The sequence below is a fragment of the Trachypithecus francoisi genome, unplaced genomic scaffold, assembly GCF_009764315.1.
Source record: "Trachypithecus francoisi isolate TF-2019V2 unplaced genomic scaffold, Tfra_2.0 Lachesis_group2, whole genome shotgun sequence".
NCBI classification, from domain to species: Eukaryota; Metazoa; Chordata; class Mammalia; order Primates; family Cercopithecidae; genus Trachypithecus; species Trachypithecus francoisi.
Genome location: NW_022681465.1, coordinates 70,020,398 through 70,045,612, shown reverse-complemented (window position 1 = coordinate 70,045,612; position 25,215 = coordinate 70,020,398). Strand labels below are relative to the sequence as shown.

At 41.4% G+C, this 25,215-nt stretch overlaps 1 protein-coding gene across 2 annotated transcripts in view; it reads left to right on the top strand.

Annotated features, from left to right (window-relative positions):
- Positions 1-24,711, top strand: part of CAPSL (calcyphosine like) — a 50,081-nt gene extending 25,370 nt beyond the window's left edge. For both annotated transcript variants that reach the window (XM_033179353.1, XM_033179352.1), the window contains exons 3-5: positions 18,453-18,630; positions 18,925-19,134; positions 24,360-24,711. In XM_033179353.1, coding sequence (XP_033035244.1) covers positions 18,453-18,630; positions 18,925-19,134; positions 24,360-24,461 — 490 coding nt within the window. In that variant the 3' untranslated portion in view covers positions 24,462-24,711. The remainder of the gene's footprint in view (positions 1-18,452; positions 18,631-18,924; positions 19,135-24,359) is intronic.
- The last annotated feature ends 504 nt before the right edge of the window (positions 24,712-25,215 follow it).

The window sequence follows — 25,215 nt, the reverse complement described above, 5'->3', positions numbered from 1 at the left end:
CCTGGGCCAGGCATTGGACACATCTCAGGGACCCTTGGGTGAACAAGGCTTCTTAAGCCCCCATGGAGGACTAAGACTATGGAGTATATGAGTGATCTAAATGTATCTCAGTGGTGTGAGAAGTTGTATATTAGAGAGTACAGGATGCCAATGGCAGGGAAATCCAGCCTTGCACCCAGATGATGCGGAAGGCTTCACTTCCAGCAAGGTACTGTGTGCCTGGGAGACAACTCTGAACAGTCCAAGTCTCAGACTAAGCCCAGCTCTGTCAGAAGGCCAGGCAGTGGGGATATGGACCCTGGTGGCCAGGCTGCCCCAGTCCAATGGGAAGACCAGTCCTCATGCCCTCAGTATTGTGTCACTTCAACCTCTACCCCGTTCATCATGGGTCCACATCATTGTCCTTAGTGCAAACCCTTGAGGAAGCCTCTCTTCCACTCTCTGGTTCACTCAGTGGAATCTCTCCTGCTGCCTGTCCTGTCTTCATCCCATACCCACGCTGCACACTGTGTCTCTATCAGCCTTTCCACTGGGAACCAGTCTACGGTGAACAGACACCATTCCATCCTAGGCCTTTTGCAGAATGTGCCGTCTGTCTGCCTTACTGACTTTGGCCTTCTCTAAGTACCTCCCAACTTGAGTGGAAGCTGCCCCTTCTCCTCCACTCCTACCTTAGGGTCAGTTGAAGACTAAATACTCTCCTTCAGTCTAACTCCAAATCCCAGGTCATATTCACCCCTTTGTTCATTTATTTCTTTCCCATAAATCCTGCCTTAGAAGGGCATCTCTTCAGGTTAGACTCTGCCATCTTCCCACCCGCACAACATTTAGCATTCTGTGAAGTGTTGTCTCCTGGCACCATCTTTCCACCCTGTCTGAGTCTTTATCCTGACCAAGATCAAGGTGACTCTATCATTTATAACCTTGACACCTTCATTTTTTGACATGAAATTCTCGTGGTTTTCAACAGTATATGTTCTTTCTTAGTAATTTCCAATTGCCTTGTAAATGTAGATACTTCTCTAGTATCTAAATTTTCAAGATTCTTTTGCCAGTATCCTTAATTTATCAGACACCTTGGCTACTCCTGAGTTAGCACATCTCTACCCTGGCCCCTTGCCACATTCTTGGAATGATATCCGTTCCTGAGATACAAACTAATTTCACCATATATATATATATGTGTGTGTGTGTGTGTGTGTGTGTGTGTGTGTATATATATATATATATAATCAGGAAAGATATAGCTAATTAGCCAACTAACCAGTGAATATCTCTGTGTGGTTGTCTTAGTATCTAGTCCAAACAAAATAAAAGTCTTTTTTTTTTTTTTTTGCAAATACAGCTTCTTCTGCAGCCCCTGCTGTCTTCGTGGTATTACTACTCTTCCAGGTCCTTGGGTTGAAAACTTTAGAATTACCTTCATTAGCCCACCGTATTGACTCCTTTATTTTTATAATATCTTGAAATCTTTCTTTTTTTAATTTTCTTTTTTTTCTTTTTCTTTTTTTCTTTTTTATTATACTTTAAGTTCTAGGGTACATGTGCATAACGTTTATATCATGTATAACTCCCCAATGCAATCCCTCCCTCCTCCCCCCTCCCCATGATAGGCCCCAGTGTGTGATGTTCCTCTTCCCGAGTCCAAGTGATCTCATTGTTCAGTTCCCACCTATGAGTGAGAACATGCGGTGTTTGGTTTCTCTTCTTGTGATAGTTTGCTAAGAATGATGGTTTCCAGCTGCATCCATGTCCCTACAAAGGACGCAAACTCATCCTTTTTGATGGCTGCATAGTATTCCATGGTGTATATGTGCCACATTTTCTTAATCCAGTCTGTCACAGATGGACATTTGGGTTGATTCCAAGTCTTTGCTATTGTGAATAGTGCCGCAATAAACATACGTGTGCATGTGTCTTTGTAGTAGAGTAATTTATAATCCTTTGGGTATATACCCAGTAGTGGGATGGCTGGGTCATATGGTACATCTAGTTCTAGATCCTTGAGGAATCGCCATACTGTTTTCCATAATGGTTGAACTAGTTTACAATCCCACCAACAGTGTAAAAGTGTTCCTATTTCTCCACATCCTCTCCAACACCTGTTGTTTCCTGACTTCTTAATGATTGCCATTCTAACTGGTGTGAGATGGTATCTCATTGTGGTTTTGATTTGCATTTCTCTGATGGCGAGTGATGACGAGCATTTTTTCATGTGTCTGTTGGCTGTATGGATGTCTTCTTTTGAGAAATGTCTGTTCATATCCTTTCCCCACTTTTTGATGGGGTTGTTTGTTTTTTTCTTGTATATTGGTTTGAGTTCTTTGTAGATTCTGGATATTAGCCCTTTGTCAGATGAGTAGGTTGCAAAAATTTTCTCCCATTCTGTAGGTTGCCTGTTCACTCTGATGGTAGTTTCTTTTGCTGTGCAAAAGCTCTTTAGTTTAATGAGATCCCATTTGTCAATTTTGGCTTTTGCTGCCGTTGCTTTTGGTGTTTTAGACATGAAGTCCTTGCCCATGCCTATGTCCTGAATGGGACTACCTAGATTTTCTTCTAGGGTTTTTATGGTATTAGGTCTAACATTTAAGTCTCTAATCCATCTTGAATTAATTTTCGTATAAGGGGTAAGGAAAGGATCCAGTTTCAGCTTTCTACTTGTGGCTAGCCAATTTTCCCAGCACCATTTATTAAATAGGGAATCCTTTCCCCATTTCTTGTTTTTGTCAGGTTTGTCAAAGATCAGATAGCTGTAGATGTGTGGTATTATTTCTGAGGACTCTGTTCTGTTCCACTGGTCTATTTCTCTGTTGTGGTACCAGTACCATGCTGTTTTGGTTACTGTAGCCTTGTAGTATAGTTTGAAGTCAGGTAGCGTGACGCCTCCAGCTTTGTCCTTTTGACCTAGGATTGTCTTGGCAATGCGGGCTCTTTTTTGGTTCCATATGAACTTTAAAGCAGTTTTTTCCAATTCTGTGAAGAAACTCATTGGTAGCTTGATGGGGATGGCATTGAATCTATAAATAACCTTGGGCAGTATGGCCATTTTCACGATATTGATTCTTCCTATCCATGAGCATGGTATGTTCTTCCATTTGTTTGTGTCCTCTTTGATTTCACTGAGCAGTGGTTTGTAGTTCTCCTTGAAGAGGTCCATTACATCCCTTGTAAGCTGGATTCCTAGGTATTTTATTCTCTTTGAAGCAATTGTGAATGGAAGTTCATTCCTGACTTGGCTCTCTGCTTGTCTGTTACTGGTGTATAAGAATGCTTGTGATTTTTGCACATTAATTTTGTATCCTGAGACTTTGCTGAAGTTGCTTATCAGCTTAAGGAGATTTTGGGCTGAGACGATGGGTTTTTCTAAATATACAATCATGTCATCTGCAAACAGGGACAATTTGACTTCTTCTTTTCCTAACTGGATACCCTTGATTTCTTTCTCTTGCCTGATTGCCCTAGCCAGAACTTCCAACACTATGTTGAATAGGAGTGGTGAGAGAGGGCATCCCTGTCTTGTGCCAGTTTTCAAAGGGAATTTTTCCAGTTTTTGCCCATTCAGTATGATATTAGCTGTGGGTTTGTCGTAAATAGCTCTTATTATTTTGAGGTACGTTCCATCAATACCGAATTTATTGAGCGTTTTTAGCATAAAGGCTGTTGAATTTTGTCAAAAGCCTTTTCTGCATCTATTGAGATAATCATGTGGTTCTTGTCTTTGGTTCTGTTTATATGCTGGATTACGTTTATTGATTTGCGAATGTTGAACCAGCCTTGCATCCCAGGGATGAAGCCCACTTGATCATGGTGGATAAGCTTTTTGATGTGCTGCTGAATCCGGTTTGCCAGTATTTTATTGAGAATTTTTGCATCGATGTTCATCAGGGATATTGGTCTAAAATTCTCTCTTTTTGTTGTGTCTCTGCCAGGCTTTGGTATCAGGATGATGTTGGCCTCATAAAATGAGTTAGGGAGGATTCCCTCTTTTTCTATTGATTGGAATAGTTTCAGAAGGAATGGTACCAGCTCCTCCTTGTACCTCTGGTAGAATTCAGCTGTGAATCCATCTGGTCCTGGACTTTTTTTCGTGGGTAGGCTATTAATTGTTGCCTCAATTTCAGAGCCTGTTATTGGTCTATTCAGGGATTCAACTTCTTCCTGGTTCAGTCTTGGGAGAGTGTAAGTGTCCAGGAAATTATCCATTTCTTCTAGATTTTCTAGTCGATTTGCGTAGAGGCATTTATAGTATTCTCTGATGGTTGTTTGTATTTCTGTGGGGTCGGTGGTGATATCCCCTTTATCATTTTTTATTGCGTCTATTTGATTCCTCTCTCTTTTCTTCTTTATTAGTCTTGCTAGCGGTCTGTCAATTTTGTTGATCTTTTCAAAAAACCAACTCCTGGATTCATTGATTTTTTGGAGGGTTTTTTGTGACTCTATCTCCTTCAGTTCTGCTCTGATCTTAGTTATTTCTTGCCTTCTGCTAGCTTTTGAATGTGTTTGCTCTTGCCTCTCTAGTTCTTTTAATTGTGATGTTAAAGTGTCAATTTTAGATCTTTCCTGCTTTCTCTTGTGGGCATTTAGTGCTATAAATTTCCCTCTACACACTGCTTTAAATGTGTCCCAGAGATTCTGGTATGTTGTATCTTTGTTCTCATTGGTTTCAAAGAACATCTTTATTTCTGCTTTCATTTCGTTATGTACCCAGTAGTCATTCAGGAGCAGGTATTCAGTTTCCATGTAGTTGAGCGGTTTTGATTGAGTTTCTTAGTCCTGAGTTCTAGTTTGATTGCACTGTGGTCTGAGAGACAGTTTGTTATAATTTCTGTTCTTGTACATTTGCTGAGGAGTGCTTTACTTCCAATTATGTGGTCAATTTTGGAATAAGTGCGATGTGGTGCTGAGAAGAATGTATATTCTGTTGATTTGGGGTGGAGAGTTCTATAGATGTCTATTAGGTCCGCTTGGTGCAGAGATGAGTTCAATTCCTGGATATCCTTGTTAACTTTCTGTCTCGTTGATCTGTCTAATGTTGACAGTGGAGTGTTGAAATCTCCCATTATTATTGTATGGGAGTCTAAGTCTCTTTGTAGGTCTCTAAGGACTTGCTTTATGAATCTGGGTGCTCCTGTATTGGGTGCATAGATATTTAGGAGAGTTAGCTCTTCCTGTTGAATTGATCCCTTTACCATTATGTAATGGCCTTCTTTGTCTCTTTTGATCTTTGATGGTTGAAAGTCTGTTTTATCAGAGACTAGGATTGCAACCCCTGCTTTTTTTTGTTCTCCATTTGCTTGGTAGATCTTTCTCCATCCCTTTATTTTGAGCCTATGTATGTCTCTGCATGTGAGATGGGTCTCCTGAATACAGCAGACTGATGGGTCTTGACTCTTTATCCAGTTTGCCAGTCTGTGTCTTTTAATTGGAGCATTTAGTCCATTTACATTTAAGGTTAATATTGTTATGTGTGAACTTGATCCTGTCATTATGATATTAACTGGTTATTTTGCTGTTAGTTGATGCAGTTTCTTCCTAGCCTCGATGGTCTTTACATTTTGGCATGTTTTTGCAATGGCTGGTACCGGTTGTTCCTTTCCATGTTTAGGGCTTCCTTCAGGGTCTCTTGTAAGGCAGGCCTGGTGGTGACAAAATCTCTAAGCATTTGCTTATCTGTAAAGGATTTTATTTCTCCTTCACTGATGAAACTTAGTTTGGCTGGATATGAAATTCTGGGTTGAAAATTCTTTTCTTTAAGAACGTTGAATATTGGCCCCCACTCTCTTCTGGCTTGTAGAGTTTCTGCCGAGAGATCTGCTGTTAGTCTGATGGGCTTCCCTTTGTGGGTAACCCGACCTTTCTCTCTGGCTGCCCTTAAGATTTTTTCCTTCATTTCAACTTTGGTGAATCTGGCAATTATGTGTCTTGGAGTTGCTCTTCTGGAGGAGTATCTTTGTGGCGTTCTCTGTATTTCCTGAATTTGAATGTTGGCCTGCCCTACTAGGTTGGGGAAGTTCTCCTGGATGATATCCTGAAGAGTGTTTTCCAACTTGGTTCCATTTTCCCCCTCACTTTCAGGCACCCCAATCAGACGTAGATTTGGTCTTTTTACATAATCCCATACTTCTTGCAGGCTTTGTTCATTTCTTTTTCTTCTTTTTTCTTTTGGTTTCTCTTCTCGCTTCATTTCATTCATTTGATCCTCAATCGCTGATACTCTTTCTTCCAGTTGATCGAGTCGGTTACTGAAGCTTGTGCATTTGTCACGTATTTCTCGTGTCATGGTTTTCATCTCTGTCATTTCGTTTATGATCTTCTCTGCATTAATTAGTCTAGCTGTCAATTCTTCCACTTTTTTTTCAAGATTTTTAGTTTCTTTGCGCTGGGTACGTAATTCCTCCTTTAGCTCTGAGAAGTTTGATGGACTGAAGCCTTCTTCTCTCATCTCGTCAAAGTCATTCTCTGACCAGCTTTGATCCGTTGCTGGCGATGGGCTGCGCTCCTTTGCAGGGGGAGATGCGCTCTTATTTTTTGAATTTCCAGCTTTTCTGCCCTGCTTTTTCCCCATCTTTGTGGTTTTATCTGTCTCTGGTCTTTGATGATGGTGACGTACTGATGGGGTTTTGGTATAGGTGTCCTTCCTGTTTGATAGTTTTCCGTCTGACAGTCAGAAGGACTGTCTGTTGGTCTGTTGGAGATTGCTTGAGGTCCACTCCAGACCCTGTTTGCCTGGGTATCAGCAGCAGAGGTTGCCAAAGATAGAATATTGCTGAGCAGCGAGTGTACCTGTCTGATTCTTCCTTTGGAAGTTTCCTCTCAGGGATGACTCCACCCTGTGAGGTGTGGGGTGTCAGACTGCCCCTAGTGGGGGATGTCTCCCAGCTAGGCTACTCAGGGGTCAGGGACCCACCTGAGCAGGCAGTCTGTCCGTTCTCGGATCTCAACCTCCGCGTTGGGAGATCCACGGCTCTCCCCAAAGCTGTCAGACAGAGTCGTTCGCCTCTGCACCGCCCCCGCTGCTTTCCCTATTGGACCTCAGCTGTGGGCTGTCCCCAGAGGTGGAGTCTACAGAGACAGGCAGGTTTCCTTGAGCTGCTGTGAGCTCCACCCAGTTCGAGCTTCCCAGCGGCTTTGTTTACCTACTTAAGCCTCAGCAATGGCGGGCGCCCCTCCCCCAGCCTCGCTGCTGCCTTGCGGATAGATCGCCGCAGACGGCTGTGTTAGCAGTGAGGGAGGCTCCGTGGGCGTGGGACCCTCCCGGCCAGGTGTGGGATATATTCTCCTGGTGTGCCTGTTTCCTTAAAGCGCAGTATTGGGGTGGGAGTTACGCGATTTTCCAGGTGTTATGTGTCTCAGTTCCCCTGGCTAGGAAAACGGATTTCCTTCCCCCTTGCGCTTCCAGGTGAGGCGATGCCTCGCCCTGCTTCAGCTCACGCTGGTCAGGCTGCAGCAGCTGACCAGCACCGATTGTCCGGCACTCCCTAGAGAGATGACCCCAGTACCTCAGTTGAAAATGCAGAAATCACCGGTCTTCTGTGTTACTCGCGCTGGGAGTTGGAGACTGGAGCTGTTCCTATTCGGCCATCTTGCTCCGCCCCTCCTCTTTTTTTAATTTTCTTTTTTTTTTTTTCTTTTTTTCTTTTTTATTATACTTTAAGTTCTAGGGTACATGTGCATAACGTTTATATCATGTATAACTCCCCAATGCAATCCCTCCCTCCTCCCCCCTCCCCATGATAGGCCCCAGTGTGTGATGTTCCCCTTCCCGAGTCCAAGTGATCTCATTGTTCAGTTCCCACCTATGAGTGAGAACATGCGGTGTTTGGTTTCTCTTCTTGTGATAGTTTGCTAAGAATGATGGTTTCCAGCTGCATCCATGTCCCTACAAAGGACGCAAACTCATCCTTTTTGATGGCTGCATAGTATTCCATGGTGTATATGTGCCACATTTTCTTAATCCAGTCTGTCACAGATGGACATTTGGGTTGATTCCAAGTCTTTGCTATTGTGAATAGTGCCGCAATAAACATACGTGTGCATGTGTCTTTGTAGTAGAGTAATTTATAATCCTTTGGGTATATACCCAGTAGTGGGATGGCTGGGTCATATGGTACATCTAGTTCTAGATCCTTGAGGAATCGCCATACTGTTTTCCATAATGGTTGAACTAGTTTACAATCCCACCAACAGTGTAAAAGTGTTCCTATTTCTCCACATCCTCTCCAACACCTGTTGTTTCCTGACTTCTTAATGATTGCCATTCTAACTGGTGTGAGATGGTATCTCATTGTGGTTTTGATTTGCATTTCTCTGATGGCGAGTGATGACGAGCATTTTTTCATGTGTCTGTTGGCTGTATGGATGTCTTCTTTTGAGAAATGTCTGTTCATATCCTTTCCCCACTTTTTGATGGGGTTGTTTGTTTTTTTCTTGTATATTTGTTTGAGTTCTTTGTAGATTCTGGATATTAGCCCTTTGTCAGATGAGTAGGTTGCAAAAATTTTCTCCCATTCTGTAGGTTGCCTGTTCACTCTGATGGTAGTTTCTTTTGCTGTGCAAAAGCTCTTTAGTTTAATGAGATCCCATTTGTCAATTTTGGCTTTTGCTGCCGTTGCTTTTGGTGTTTTAGACATGAAGTCCTTGCCCATGCCTATGTCCTGAATGGTACTACCTAGATTTTCTTCTAGGGTTTTTATGGTATTAGGTCTAACATTTAAGTCTCTAATCCATCTTGAATTAATTTTCGTATAAGGGGTAAGGAAAGGATCCAGTTTCAGCTTTCTACTTATGGCTAGCCAATTTTCCCAGCACCATTTATTAAATAGGGAATCCTTTCCCCATTTCTTGTTTTTGTCAGGTTTGTCAAAGATCAGATGGCTGTAGATGTGTGGTATTATTTCTGAGGACTCTGTTCTGTTCCATTGGTCTATTTCTCTGTTGTGGTACCAGTACCATGCTGTTTTGGTTACTGTAGCCTTGTAGTATAGTTTGAAGTCAGGTAGCGTGACGCCTCCAGCTTTGTCCTTTTGACCTAGGATTGTCTTGGCAATGCGGGCTCTTTTTTGGTTCCATATGAACTTTAAAGCAGTTTTTTCCAATTCTGTGAAGAAACTCATTGGTAGCTTGATGGGGATGGCATTGAATCTATAAATAACCTTGGGCAGTATGGCCATTTTCACGATATTGATTCTTCCTATCCATGAGCATGGTATGTTCTTCCATTTGTTTGTGTCCTCTTTGATTTCACTGAGCAGTGGTTTGTAGTTCTCCTTGAAGAGGTCCTTTACATCCCTTGTAAGCTGGATTCCTAGGTATTTTATTCTCTTTGAAGCAATTGTGAATGGAAGTTCATTCCTGATTTGGCTCTCTGCTTGTCTGTTACTGGTGTATAAGAATGCTTGTGATTTTTGCACATTAATTTTGTATCCTGAGACTTTGCTGAAGTTGCTTATCAGCTTAAGGAGATTTTGGGCTGAGACGATGGGTTTTTCTAAATATACAATCATGTCATCTGCAAACAGGGACAATTTGACTTCTTCTTTTCCTAACTGGATACCCTTGATTTCTTTCTCTTGCCTGATTGCCCTAGCCAGAACTTCCAACACTATGTTGAATAGGAGTGGTGAGAGAGGGCATCCCTGTCTTGTGCCAGTTTTCAAAGGGAATTTTTCCAGTTTTTGCCCATTCAGTATGATATTAGCTGTGGGTTTGTCGTAAATAGCTCTTATTATTTTGAGGTACGTTCCATCAATACCGAATTTATTGAGCGTTTTTAGCATAAAGGGCTGTTGAATTTTGTCAAAAGCCTTTTCTGCATCTATTGAGATAATCATGTGGTTCTTGTCTTTGGTTCTGTTTATATGCTGGATTACGTTTATTGATTTGCGAATGTTGAACCAGCCTTGCATCCCAGGGATGAAGCCCACTTGATCATGGTGGATAAGCTTTTTGATGTGCTGCTGAATCGGTTTGCCAGTATTTTATTGAGAATTTTTGCATCGATGTTCATCAGGGATATTGGTCTAAAATTCTCTCTTTTTGTTGTGTCTCTGCCAGGCTTTGGTATCAGGATGATGTTGGCCTCATAAAATGAGTTAGGGAGGATTCCCTCTTTTTCTATTGATTGGAATAGTTTCAGAAGGAATGGTACCAGCTCCTCCTTGTACCTCTGGTAGAATTCAGCTGTGAATCCATCTGGTCCTGGACTTTTTTTGGTGGGTAGGCTATTAATTGTTGCCTCAATTTCAGAGCCTGCTATTGGTCTATTCAGGGATTCAACTTCTTCCTGGTTCAGTCTTGGGAGAGTGTAAGTGTCCAGGAAATTATCCATTTCTTCTAGATTTTCTAGTTGATTTGCGTAGAGGCATTTATAGTATTCTCTGATGGTTGTTTGTATTTCTGTGGGGTCGGTGGTGATATCCCCTTTATCATTTTTTATTGCGTCTATTTGATTCCTCTCTCTTTTCTTCTTTATTAGTCTTGCTAGCGGTCTGTCAATTTTGTTGATCTTTTCAAAAAACCAACTCCTGGATTCATTGATTTTTTGGAGGGTTTTTTGTGTCTCTATCTCCTTCAGTTCTGCTCTGATCTTAGTTATTTCTTGCCTTCTGCTAGCTTTTGAATGTGTTTGCTCTTGCCTCTCTAGTTCTTTTAATTGTGATGTTAGAGTGTCAATTTTAGATCTTTCCTGCTTTCTCTTGTGGGCATTTAGTGCTATAAATTTCCCTCTACACACTGCTTTAAATGTGTCCCAGAGATTCTGGTATGTTGTATCTTTGTTCTCATTGGTTTCAAAGAACATCTTTATTTCTGCTTTCATTTCGTTATGTACCCAGTAGTCATTCAGGAGCAGGTTGTTCAGTTTCCATGTAGTTGAGCGGTTTTGATTGAGTTTCTTAGTCCTGAGTTCTAGTTTGATTGCACTGTGGTCTGAGAGACAGTTTGTTATAATTTCTGTTCTTGTACATTTGCTGAGGAGTGCTTTACTTCCAATTATGTGGTCAATTTTGGAATAAGTGCGATGTGGTGCTGAGAAGAATGTATATTCTGTTGATTTGGGGTGGAGAGTTCTATAGATGTCTATTAGGTCCGCTTGGTGCAGAGATGAGTTCAATTCCTGGATATCCTTGTTAACTTTCTGTCTCGTTGATCTGTCTAATGTTGACAGTGGAGTGTTGAAGTCTCCCATTATTATTGTATGGGAGTCTAAGTCTCTTTGTAGGTCTCTAAGGACTTGCTTTATGAATCTGGGTGCTCCTGTATTGGGTGCATATATATTTAGGAGAGTTAGCTCTTCCTGTTGAATTGATCCCTTTACCATTATGTAATGGCCTTCTTTGTCTCTTTTGATCTTTGATGGTTTAAAGTCTGTTTTATCAGAGACTAGGATTGCAACCCCTGCTTTTTTTTGTTCTCCATTTGCTTGGTAGATCTTTCTCCATCCCTTTATTTTGAGCCTATGTATGTCTCTGCATGTGAGATGGGTCTCCTGAATACAGCAGACTGATGGGTCTTGACTCTTTATCCAGTTTGCCAGTCTGTGTCTTTTAATTGGAGCATTTAGTCCATTTACATTTAAGGTTAATATTGTTATGTGTGAACTTGATCCTGTCATTATGATATTAACTGGTTATTTTGCTCGTTAGTTGATGCAGTTTCTTCCTAGCCTCGATGGTCTTTACATTTTGGCATGTTTTTGCAATGGCTGGTACCGGTTGTTCCTTTCCATGTTTAGGGCTTCCTTCAGGGTCTCTTGTAAGGCAGGCCTGGTGGTGACAAAATCTCTAAGCATTTGCTTATCTGTAAAGGATTTTATTTCTCCTTCACTGATGAAACTTAGTTTGGCTGGATATGAAATTCTGGGTTGAAAATTCTTTTCTTTAAGAACGTTGAATATTGGCCCCCACTCTCTTCTGGCTTGTAGAGTTTCTGCCGAGAGATCTGCTGTTAGTCTGATGGGCTTCCCTTTGTGGGTAACCCGACCTTTCTCTCTGGCTGCCCTTAAGATTTTTTCCTTCATTTCAACTTTGGTGAATCTGGCAATTATGTGTCTTGGAGTTGCTCTTCTGGAGGAGTATCTTTGTGGCGTTCTCTGTATTTCCTGAATTTGAATGTTGGCCTGCCCTACTAGGTTGGGGAAGTTCTCCTGGATGATATCCTGAAGAGTGTTTTCCAACTTGGTTCCATTTTCCCCCTCACTTTCAGGCACCCCAATCAGACGTAGATTTGGTCTTTTTACATAATCCCATACTTCTTGCAGGCTTTGTTCATTTCTTTTTCTTCTTTTTTCTTTTGGTTTCTCTTCTCGCTTCATTTCATTCATTTGATCCTCAATCGCTGATACTCTTTCTTCCAGTTGATCGAGTCGGTTACTGAAGCTTGTGCATTTGTCACGTATTTCTCGTGTCATGGTTTTCATCTCTGTCATTTCGTTTATGATCTTCTCTGCATTAATTAGTCTAGCTGTCAATTCTTCCACTTTTTTTTCAAGATTTTTAGTTTCTTTGCGCTGGGTACGTAATTCCTCCTTTAGCTCTGAGAAGTTTGATGGACTGAAGCCTTCTTCTCTCATCTCGTCAAAGTCATTCTCTGACCAGCTTTGATCCGTTGCTGGCGATGGGCTGCGCTCCTTTGCAGGGGGAGATGCGCTCTTATTTTTTGAATTTCCAGCTTTTCTGCCCTGCTTTTTCCCCATCTTTGTGGTTTTATCTGTCTCTGGTCTTTGATGATGGTGACGTACTGATGGGGTTTTGGTATAGGTGTCCTTCCTGTTTGATAGTTTTCCGTCTGACAGTCAGAAGGACTGTCTGTTGGTCTGTTGGAGATTGCTTGAGGTCCACTCCAGACCCTGTTTGCCTGGGTATCAGCAGCAGAGGTTGCCAAAGATAGAATATGCTGAGCAGCGAGTGTACCTGTCTGATTCTTCCTTGGAAGTTTCCTCTCAGGGATGACTCCACCCTGTGAGGTGTGGGGTGTCAGACTGCCCCTAGTGGGGGATGTCTCCCAGCTAGGCTACTCAGGGGTCAGGGACCCACCTGAGCAGGCAGTCTGTCCGTTCTCGGATCTCAACCTCCGCGTTGGGAGATCCACGGCTCTCCCCAAAGCTGTCAGACAGAGTCGTTCGCCTCTGCACCGCCCCCGCTGCTTTCCCTATTGGACCTCAGCTGTGGGCTGTCCCCAGAGGTGGAGTCTACAGAGACAGGCAGGTTTCCTTGAGCTGCTGTGAGCTCCACCCAGTTCGAGCTTCCCAGCGGCTTTGTTTACCTACTTAAGCCTCAGCAATGGCGGGCGCCCCTCCCCCAGCCTCGCTGCTGCCTTGCGGATAGATCGCCGCAGACGGCTGTGTTAGCAGTGAGGGAGGCTCCGTGGGCGTGGGACCCTCCCGGCCAGGTGTGGGATATATTCTCCTGGTGTGCCTGTTTCCTTAAAGCGCAGTATTGGGGTGGGAGTTACGCGATTTTCCAGGTGTTGTGTGTCTCAGTTCCCCTGGCTAGGAAAACGGATTTCCTTCCCCCTTGCGCTTCCAGGTGAGGCGATGCCTCGCCCTGCTTCAGCTCACGCTGGTCAGGCTGCAGCAGCTGACCAGCACCGATTGTCCGGCACTCCCTAGAGAGATGACCCCAGTACCTCAGTTGAAAATGCAGAAATCACCGGTCTTCTGTGTTACTCGCGCTGGGAGTTGGAGACTGGAGCTGTTCCTATTCGGCCATCTTGCTCCGCCCCTCCTCTTTTTTTAATTTTCATTCCAATTGCTCAAGTATAGATACTCAACATTTTTTCGCTGGACTCTTACAATAGTATTCTTACTGGTTCCTTTGCTTCTAAGTTTTCAGTCCTCCAATTCATTCAACCCACTGTTGCTAGAGTTCTCTTAGTTCTCCTATTGCTAAAGTTCTCATTATTTTGATAATGTCACTTCAAGTCAACCATTTAATGACTTTAAAAATGACTTGCTAATATAGTTGAAACTTTTTAGCACGTAAGGACATTTAAAAGTCTTTAGATTCTGATTACTTTAACTTTCCATCTTTTAAAAAAATTATTCTTTAAGTGCTGGGATACGTGGGCAGAATGTGCAGGTTTGTTACATAGGTATACACGTGCCATGGTGGTTTGCTACACCCATCAACCTGTCATCTACATTAGGTATTTCTCCTAATGCTATCCCTCCCCTAGTCCCCCACCCCTGACGTTCGTGTTCCCATGTGTAATGTTCCCCTCCCTGTGTCCATGTGATCTCATTGTTCAACTTCCACTTACAAGTGAGATCATGTAATGTTTGGTTTTCTGTTCCTGCATTACTTTGTTGAGAATGATGGTCTTTTAATTGGGGCATTTAGCCCATTTACATTTAAGGTTAATATGATTATGTGTGAATTTGATCCTGTCATTATGCTGCTAGCTGGTTATTTTGGCCGTTAATTGATGCAGTTTCTTCATAGTGTCGATGGTCTTTACAATTTGGTATGTTTTTGCAGTAACTGGTACCAGTTTTTCCTTTCCATGTTTAGTGCGTCCTTCAGAAGTTCTTGTAAGGCAGGCCTGGTGGTGACAAAATCTCTCAGCGTTTGCTTGTCTGTAAAGGATTTTATTTCTCCTTAGCTTATGAAGCTTAGTTTGGCTGGCTTTGAAATTCTGGGTTGAAAATTCTTTTCTTTAAGAATATTGAATATTGGCCCTCATTCCCTTCTGGCTTGTAGGGTTTCTGCAGAGAGATCCACTGTTAGTCTCATGGGCTTCCCATGGTGGGTAACCCAACCTTTCTCTCTGGCTGCCCTTAACATTTTTTCCTTCATTTCAACCTTGGTGAATGTGATGATTATGTGTCTGGGGGTTGCTTTTCTTGAGGAGTTTCATTGTGGCGTTCTCTGTATTTCCTGATTTTGAATGTTGGCCTGTCTTGCTACATTGGGGAAGTTCTCCTGGATAATATCCTGAAGAGTGTTTTTGAGCTTGGTTCCATTCTCCCTGTCATTTTCAGGTACACCCATCAAATGTAGGTTTGGTCTTTTCACATAGTTCTATATTTTTTGGAGGCTTTGTTCATGATTTTTTATTCTTTTTTCTCTAATCTTTTCTTCATGCTTTATTTCATTAAGTTGATCTTCAATCTCTTATATCCTTTCTTCCACTTGATCAAATCGGCTATTGATAGTTGTGTATGTGTCACAAAGTTCTCGTGCTGTGTTTCTCAGCTCCATCAGGTCATTTATGTTCTTCTCTAAACTGGTTATTCTAGTTAGCAATTCCTCTAACCTGTTTTCAAGGTTCTTAGCTTCCTTGCATTAGGTTAGTACATACTCCATTAGATCAGAGGAGTTTGTTGTTATCCACCTTCTGAAGCCTACTTCTGTCAATTTGTCAAACTCATTCTCCATCCAGTTTTGTTCCCTTGCTGGCAAGGATTTTTGATCCTTTGGAGGAGAAGAGACATTCTGGTTTTTGGAATTTTCAGCCTTTTTGTGCTGGTTTTTCCTTATCTTTGTGGATTTATCTACCTTTGGTCTTTGATGTTAGTGACCTTTGGATGGGGTTTTTGTGTAGACATCATTTTTGTTGATGTTGGTGCTATTCCTTTCTGTTTGTTAGTTTTCCTTCTAACTCTCTGCTGCAGGTCTGCTGGAGTTTGTTGGAGGTCCACTCCAGACCCTGTTTTCCTGGGTATCCCCAGCGGAGGGTGCAGAACAGCAAATATTGCTCCCTGTTCCTTCCTCTGGAAGCTTCATCCCAGAAGGACACCCACCAGATGCCAGCTAGAGCTCTCCTGTATGAGGTGTCTATTTACTCCTGTTGGGAGGTGTCTCTCAGTCAGTATGCATGGGAGTCAGGGACCCACTTGAGGAGACAGTCTTTCCCTTAGCAGAGCTTGAGCACTGTGCTGGGAGATCCACTGCTCTCTTCAGAGCCAGCAAACAGGAACATTTAAGTCTACTGAAGCTGTGCCCACAGCCGCCCCTTCCCCCAGGTGCTCTATCCCAGGGAGATGGGAGTTTTATCTATAAGCCCCTGACTGGGGCTGCTGCCTTTCTTTCAGAGATGGCCTGCCCAGAGAGGAGGAATCTAGAGGGGCAGTCTGACTACAGTGGCTTTGCTGAGCTGCACTGGGCTCCACCCAGTTCAAACTTCCTGGTGGCTTTATTTACACTATGAGGGGAAAACTGTCTACTCAAGCCTCAGTAATGGTGTCCCCCCTCCCCTCACCAAGCTCGAGCATCCCAGATCAACTTCAGATTGCTGTGCTGGCAGCAAGAATTTCAAGCCACTGGATCTTAGATTGCTGGGCTCTATGGGAGTGGGATCCACTGAGTTAGACCACTTGGCTCCCTGGCTTTAGCCCCCTTTCCAGGGGAGTGAATTGTTCTGTCTCACTGGCCTTCCAGGTGCCACTGGGGTATGAAAAAAAACTCCTGTAGTAGCTTGGTGTCTCCCCAAGTGGCTGCCCAGTTTTGTGCTTGAAACCCACGTCCCTGGGCATGTAGGCACCTGAGGGAATCTCCCAGTCTGTGGGTTGCAAAGACCATGGGAAAAGCATAGTATCTGGGCCAGAATGCACCATTCCTCATGGCACAGTCCCTCACAGCTTCCCTTGGCTAGGGCAGGGAGTTCCCCAACCCTCTGTGCTTCCTGGGTGAGGTGATGCCCCATCCTGCTTCTGGTCACCCTCCATGGGCTGCATCCACTGTCTAACGAGTTTCAGCGAGATGAGCCTTGTACCTCAGTTGCAGATGAAGAAATCACCCGCCTTCTGCATTGATCTTGCTGGGAACTGCAGGCCGGAGCTGTTCCTAATGGCCATCTTGCTCAGATCACCCAACTTCCTATCTTAATTTCGTTATTTCTTCCTTCAAAGCTGTCCTCTAGCTTTCTGAGATGCCCCAAGAATACGCTAGAAACTGCCGTTGCTCTGAAATGCATCCTTTCTCCCTTTACTTAAAACCACTAATTATCCTTTTTAGTGTTTCTCTTTCAATAACTTCTTAAGACCAGAGACTGCATCTCGTTCATCTTTTTATTCCTCTTTACAGGGCTTAGTGCAAAGTTTCATGCATTATAAATTCCTAAGCAGTGAATTTTATTGAATAACACATGGTGGCTTAATAATACATAATTAATTTCAGATTTATTTATGTTTTACAAAGAAACTGATAAGTTCACTTTCTGTAGCAGTGCTGTCTGTTCATTAATTAGTTATATGTGCTTATTGTTACTGGAACATTATTATTTCTAGGTCTTCTTGGCTGACAAAACAAGAAAATATATGTGTGTATAGTAATCTGTGTATAAACATTTTTTATTTATTTGTTTATTTTTAAAAGACAGAGTCTTGCTCTGTCACCCAGGCTGGAGTGCAGTGGTGCGATCTTGGCTCACTGCAACCTCTGCCTCCCAGGTTCTAGCGATTCTCCTGCCTCAGCCTCCTGAGTAGCTGGGATTACAGGAGCATGCTCATGCCTGGCTGATTTATTGTATTTTAGTAGAGATGAAGTTTCACCGTGTTGCCCAGGCTGGCCTCGAACTCCTCAGCTCAGGCAATCTATCCGCCTCGGCCTCCCAAAGTGCTAGGATTACAGGCATGAGCCACCACGCTTGGCCTAAATATTTTCATATGTAATGATTTATGTCTATATTAAGCTAAACATGCGTTCACACTGCTGTCTCCAACTCTAATCCATGCCTGTTTTCCTATCTTATCTCTAAATTCTCACTCCCACTTTGAGAAACCTGGCTTCCATCTTTGTTATCCATTTACTTGATGGTTCAACTTCAGTGTACATGTACATCAGTGTCAGATTTGTTAACCTGTATCCCTGTGGGAAACAACTTTATCAACTAGAGTACAGTAAATTGTGGGCAGTTCCTGTGTTCTTACAGACTCTACTCATTTTCAAAGTACTTAAATCAGCACCTTTCTCTCTTATCCTTTTACCCCTTTTGGTGATGTTTCGTTCTTTCATAATACAGTGAGATTCTCTTGTCACAGTTTGCATTCCTTCCTGTGATTTTCTGACTTCCTAAATCATTTTTTTAAAAAATTCATATGCATTAAGGTTTACGCCTTGTTCTGTAAAGTTCTATGGGTTTTAACAAATGCATAATGTCATGTATCCACCATCATAGTATTATAAAGGATAGTTTCATTGACCTAAAAATCCCATGTTTCACCAATTCAATTATTTCCTCTCCCTTTCATCTTTTTACTGTCTCCACAGTTTTGTCTTTTTCAGAATGTCATGTAATTAGAATTATACTTTGTGTGTGTGCACATGTGTGTATGTGTGTGTGTGTGTGGTGGGAAGAGGCTCTTTAGTTTTGGAAGGGAGGGTGCAGAGAAGAATTTAAGACTTTTGTATTTTTATTTGACGAAATCTTGAGTGTGGATTTTTTTAAAAAAAATCTTTACACTTACACCTGTTCTTTGTAAAATTCTTCTTAATTTTTGTGTGTATTTTCTTCAGAATGTTTAGAATTATGGATGATGATAATAATCGAACCCTTGATTTTAAAGAATTTATGAAAGGGTTAAATGATTATGCTGTGGTAATGGAAAGGGAAGAGGTGGAAGAACTTTTCCGGAGGTTTGATAAAGATGGAAATGGAACAATAGACTTCAATGAATTTCTTCTCACATTAAGAGTAAGTGGCCCCATTAATCAGTATATCTGATAAGTTTGGCTTTCACGTGGTTTGGGTTGGCTACCTTGAGGTTTTGTTTTCACAAGTTGTTAGTACACTGTGGGGAGGGGGATGAGCAGAAGACTGTGAACAGACTTAAGAACTTTTTGGAGCAATAATAGTGCTGCTTATTATATAATAGCACATAAATACTACTTCACATCATTGAGGGGAATAAGATATTTTGTCACATAGGATACCAAAAAATCTCATTTGCTTATGTATGTCTCTGCATGTATTCTTCTATTTTTGTAGCCTCCAATGTCCAGAGCCAGAAAAGAGGTAATCATGCAAGCTTTTAGAAAGTTAGACAAGACTGGAGATGGTGTTATAACAATCGAAGACCTTCGTGAGGTGTATAATGCAAAACACCACCCAAAGTACCAGAATGGGGAATGGAGTGAGGAACAAGTATTTAGGAAATTTCTGGATAACTTTGATTCACCCTATGACAAAGATGGATTGGTAAGTAAAACAGTCTAATCTAGGGGAAATTTCTTCAACTTGAAATTGTAAATGGGAAATAGGTTCAAACCCTTAAAAATTTTAACACATCGATATATATTTGTAGTAAATAGAAGTAAACTATTTCCCTAGGAACCACCTAGAAACTTCCCCATTGCCAGGGGAAACTTTCATGTTACTTCAGTTGAAAACTAATGTATGTATGTGCACGCACACACTCATAGACATATATTGACATATATTGGTAAGGGATCCACATAAGTGATGACCTGTCATCTGGGGAATGTGATGTTTTGATTAAACATGCCATTTTATTGTTATTATATTTACCATACTCAGCTAGTTGCATTCCAATGAACTATAATAAAACATTTAACTTTGAAATGAGATTGTAATTTAATTTTGGGAAACAGATTTACAAGGTCTTTCAGGATGTTTTAGTGCCTTCACACTCAACCTTATGAGCCTCATTTATCATCACACTTTGCTATGTGGAAATGCCATTTGAAGGTAGTTTTTGGTAAAGGGGATGCCAAATAACAGAATTTACTCTGATTTATTATTTAGTGTGCTTTGAGATTAACTTACATTTCTAAACTGCACTGAATTTGAAAACAAAATCAACCACCCCATCTCCATTAACTTTTATCTTCAAGTTACAAATGCATAGCTTGGTAGGGTAAGGAATTATATAGCTCCATGACTGTGTCTAGGCTGAAATGAAAATGTCATCTGTCCTTTATCAACAGCCATAAATGGACTTTTTAGGAAAAACAAAAAACAAAAAAACAACCAGAGCCAGTTCTGTTCTTAGGTGACCTAAGGATTCTGGTGGTAAGGAAAGGGGGTTGTCCCCTGGGTAACAGCAGCAGCAGCACAACCCCAGGGTTCATTGTCTCTTAAGCCCTTTACAGCACAGGAAAAGATTAGTGGCCCAGTGGACAAGAAGAGGGTGGTTAAGGGAAGAAGAAATAAACCTTCCTCTTCTGAACGGAATGTCCTCCAACTTTTTAAATGAAACTTTGTGATGAGTCTTATTAGCAAGGGGTGGGGGATAGGAAGGTGACCTTTCTGTCCTTCCTGTTGACATTTCCCAGTCAGGGGTGGAGATATACCCTCTATTTCAGGCTGAGGATTGTGGAGGCAGGTTTACAAAAGGGCCGAAATTCAATAGGGCAGCCAAAATCTTAGGGACAGAAATAAAAACTATATGTTTTCTTCCAGTATTGCTGGCCTTGATCAGTGAGATGTCAGTGGAAAAATAGCCAACTGCCATTTCCCCAAATTAGCCCACCCCTTTGTGGATCCCAGAGTGTGTCTGCTTCCTCTCTGCAGGTGGTTCCTTCTCATTGCCAGGGGAAACCTCAGCTACCCTTTTCTCAACAAAAGTCAAAATAGGCAGTTGTGATTCGGCTGATTCAAGTCTACACACAACCCTTTTTGATATTTATCTTAAGAAGCCACATTAAGCTCTCAAAATCTCATAAAGGTTATTGAGGTTTTTAGCAGTTATAGCACTTGATGTCATCTGAATGTTACAGACCCTGTATTGAAACGCAACTCTGGCTGTTCATAATCATCACCAAGAGGATTTATTAATGATGTAGATTGCTAGCTGTACTGCAGAACCACAGAATCTGATTTTCTGGAGGGTGGAGTCCAGGGCTTCACATTTCAATGTGTATCAGATGACTCTTACACTCATGCATATTTGTGATCCTTAGCTCTAAAAGGTTCAGAAATGACTGTTTTAAAATTACTAAATATAATATGCACATGATACCACTTAGCATAATAATGAATCTGGGCAACATTTTTGAGCACATATCAACTGGGCATTTGCTAAGGGCTTACCAGGGATATCTCATTTAATAGACATAATAAAAGTTTTCTGAGAAGTGATGTGTAATTCAAACTTTTGCACACTGAATTGTATTTTAAATGCGCAAGAAATTGTTGATGTAGAGGAACTCTATGGTAAAGTCTTTTATGAGGAGAATAATTAACTTCTAATTTACCTCTTGCAAATAGAATTATTTTGCATATTAGGATTTTTTTGTGTTGAAGCACAGCTCTACTTGAAGCCAGTGTGCTCATTTATGGTTAAAAAATCCCATATAAGGCAAAATTTAAAATAATGCAAAAAATTCAGCATAGCTCCTAGCTAAGGATATTGTTTAAACTTGATAATCTAGGCTAAACTCTCAAATACCCCTAAAGGTTGCTGGAGTTTGCAGCAGTCATGGAATTTGATGTCATAAATCTTGCACTAATACCCTACTGGACTCCCATAGCAGCCGGAAGCTATTTGGACAGAGGTGTGAAGCAATCAGATAAAACAAACTTTCCTTACCCCTTTTCTATCACTAAACCCCACCCCAATTTGGTGAGACATTTACTTCTTATTTTTTAATATCTAAGTTTTGAATTCTTCATGTGTATATATGACTTTATAATCACCATATTTTTAAAAAGCCTCTTAGGACTTTAGTCCTTCAGGGAACATCAGTCTATTGCCTCATCTATCTCATAAAAAATTTTTAAATAATTAAAAAGATGTTAGGTCTATTACTGAGTGTATGTATTAATAGTAAACTAGATTTGTTTCAGGATTTTTCTGATGAATTTAGAGCTGAGGAAAAGGGATTGTATTGTGACTTCCATTACCCCCATCTGGGACCTTCCCCTGTATATATGATATATACCTTGTCACATAAATGTAGCCTAGTCAAGAGGCCTGCTAAAAGTAGGAGTGCCCAGTCTTTCATTTTTTCTAATGTCAAACAAAATGAATAAAGATAGTAATTATTGCTAACCAACAATTTACTATGATGAGGGCAAATTTATGGGAGATTAGAGAATTTGCGATTCAGGCCATTCCCAATGTAAGTTGAGTCTCAGAAAACAAGCAAACACCTAGCTAAGAGTAACTGATGGCTTTTTCTGAAATGATCAAATACATTAGCTCTGACTTCTGGCTTGACGTCATCTGACTTCCAAGTGAGATTTAATGCTTCCTTTATCTTTTGCCTATCTTGGATTCTTTCTCCATTGTCCATCAGAGCCAACTCAACCCAGGTCACCCCATCCCATTGGGGGAGTTTGGGATGGAAGCATGGAAGCATGGGGGTGTCGATACCAGTCTCAATCATGTATTGGTGTTTCAGTTAGGGTTTGCTTTCAATCCAAGAAATAGGAAATCTTATTAAACATTGGAATACACAAAGTAAGTTTTATTTTTTATTCTACTTGATGTTCTCGCTTAAGTGGCTTAAAGAGAACACAGCTGAGGTCTTTGTGATTTTTCTGGCCTTTCCTTCATGATCTCAAGATGGTTGCCTAACTTCAGCCAGCACATCTGAGTTTCAGGCAGCAGGACAAAGGAGGGAGAGGAGGGAATGAGAAAGGGCTAGAGTCTGCATGAGGAAAGCTAAAGCTTCCCTAGAAATTCATGTCAGATTTCTGTTGTATCTTATTGGTGAGAACCCTATCACTTGGCCATCCCAAACTGCAGCTGCAGGGAAGTCTGGGAAAGTGAGTTTTGAGTCTTTCAACTTTCATGGGAGAGAAAAGCTAGGGACAGGAGTATTACAGTGGATGTGGAGGGAGTCTCACTCAATGGCTGTCACCCTTGGTCAACCAACAGACAATAGAAACAACAAAGTAAAAATATTAGAAGTTTGGTAATTTTAATTAAAAAATAATTAGCTGTAAAAATGTTCCTCAAACTGTCACAGTAAAGTGCACAGTCAAAATGGCTCAGGGTCTCGTGTATAATGCTTTTACTTTACTTGCTATTTGCTGTTAAAATGATCCACTTACTTTGTTGGAGTATTTCACCAGCCTGAGGCCTTTTTGAGGACTAAGACTTTGTCTTAATTATCTTTGATATTCCCTGTTAAATTATTGTAGTGTGCACAACAATTAACTGGGATGTTTAGATTTTTAAGGAGTAAATTCCGCAACCACTTGCTTCCGAGATTCTGATTTAGCAGGTCCACGTAGGGTAGAGGCTGGGGACCTAGGTTTATGACAGACACCCCAGGTGGTCCTGATGTAGGTGGTGTGGATCCACACTGATAAACATTTCTCTGGAACCTCACACAACATGAGAAAGATAGAGAGAGGGCAATAATGATGTGTGAAACTAAATGTAATCCCTTAATGAGGGAGTTGAAAACAGAGGCTGAGGAATCCAAAGGAGGAGAGGAATAAAGAAGTTCAAGAAAGGAGGACGCAAATGGTATCCTAATTTTGACAGAGGCTGTATGCATGTATTGTAGATGTGTATTTACAGTTCAACTATGAGCTGAGTTCAAATGCCTTTCTTTCTACTGCCCTTCCTTATGTTTTTAGTGGGAAGGGGTGGTATGAGAGAGAATTATGGATCCTGTGACTTTTTTTCCTGTTCACTTATAATTTCAGCAAACAGGAGAAGTGGGTCAGTCATCCCTTATGATTCCTGGAAGGCATAAGTATGTCCCCAACTCATCATGTCAACCAACATGGTTAAATTAGAGTGTACATATTATCTAGGCCTGTTAAAAATAAGACTAATAACTGTTTTTTTCTTCTTCTCCAAAGGAAAGTAATATAAAATCCCAGCATAGATAAACACATTAGTCGATATTTCAAAGAGATGGTCTTGGGTGTAGAGTGGAGAGAAGCCAGGATGGGTGGGAGGCATGAAGCAGGAGTAAGCTTTTTAGTCACCCTGGGCCTTGAATGAGTTATTTATGTGTTAGAAAAGCATGCAACCCAGGAGTGTTTAACTAGAAATCTGTTTCTTCACCCATAAGAGAGAACTCCATTTCTGGAAAGGAAAACATCACTTATCCTGACACAAGGACATGAGATGTTATTTCTGATGTGTCACAGAAAGACAGAAATAACTACAGTTGCAGAGCACTTCCTTCTTACTCTGAATTTCAGTCTCCCTTATCTGAATCGAAGGCTCCCACCCTTAGAGAAAAGATGACAACCTGTGTCACTTTCCATTTGGGTTGGCTTAGAAACTTTCAAGACTTTCTTTCTCTCTTCCTAGGTGCTGTTCTCACACCATCCTCAACTTCACTTGTTCTTTTGTTTTAGATCAGTTCCTCAGCCATGATCACACACACAAAGAAATCCTCTATTTCCCTTCTATTTACAGGTGCACAAGGTGGGCCCCTATTGACAGAGTGAGAAGCAAAGTTTTGTTTTTGTTTCTAACTTTTCCACTGCAGGTGACCCCCGAGGAGTTCATGAACTACTATGCAGGTGTGAGCGCATCCATTGACACTGATGTGTACTTCATCGTCATGATGAGAACCGCCTGGAAGCTTTAAGCATGTGACCTGGGGACCAGGCCTTGGGACAGCCATGTGGCTCCAAATGACTAAACCTCAGTTCAAAAACCAGAATCATATTTGATTTCACACTCATCCTAATGTTTTTTTCTGTGTCAAAGTACTGCTTTTTCTGGGGCCAAAAAACAGGCAGAAATAAAAGACATCGAGTAGCCAACTGTGAGCTTGCCTTCCCTGAGACTGTTTCCTTTGCTCTAAAATAGGACTTAAATAAAATGAGCTCTGTAAAGCTCCTAGTGCTGTGCTGATACATGCAGGTGCCTAATCAACTTCAGGTTTTATCCCTTGGCTATTAATGAAAGCTTGAGTATTTTAATTAAAACCCTCACCCATGCACCCATAGTTTTTCTTTACCTCTTTTTAGATGATCCGTTTCTAGGTGAGATGACAATTTATCTCTTTTTATGACTGATTGAAAGTCTTTAAGTGTTTCAGTGTCATTTGGGGACCAGAAGAAGACCACGTGTTAGCCTCAATTTCTACAAGAAAATCTTGAGTTTCACTGCCTAGGGTTTAGGGAAGCCACAGTTTGACAAATACATTTAAAATGATTTATTTAAATAGTCATTTTAAAGACTGGTGTGAGAGAGGAGGCCATTTCTTTGAGCAGTAGATCCACGACTGTTCACAGTACTCCTGTGGCTAAAGCTTTGAAACTGGGCTGGGCGCCCAAATTTTATGTGGGACATCTTGCCCTGTGTGTGGGCAGGCTATCCCAGAAAGTCTTCACCTG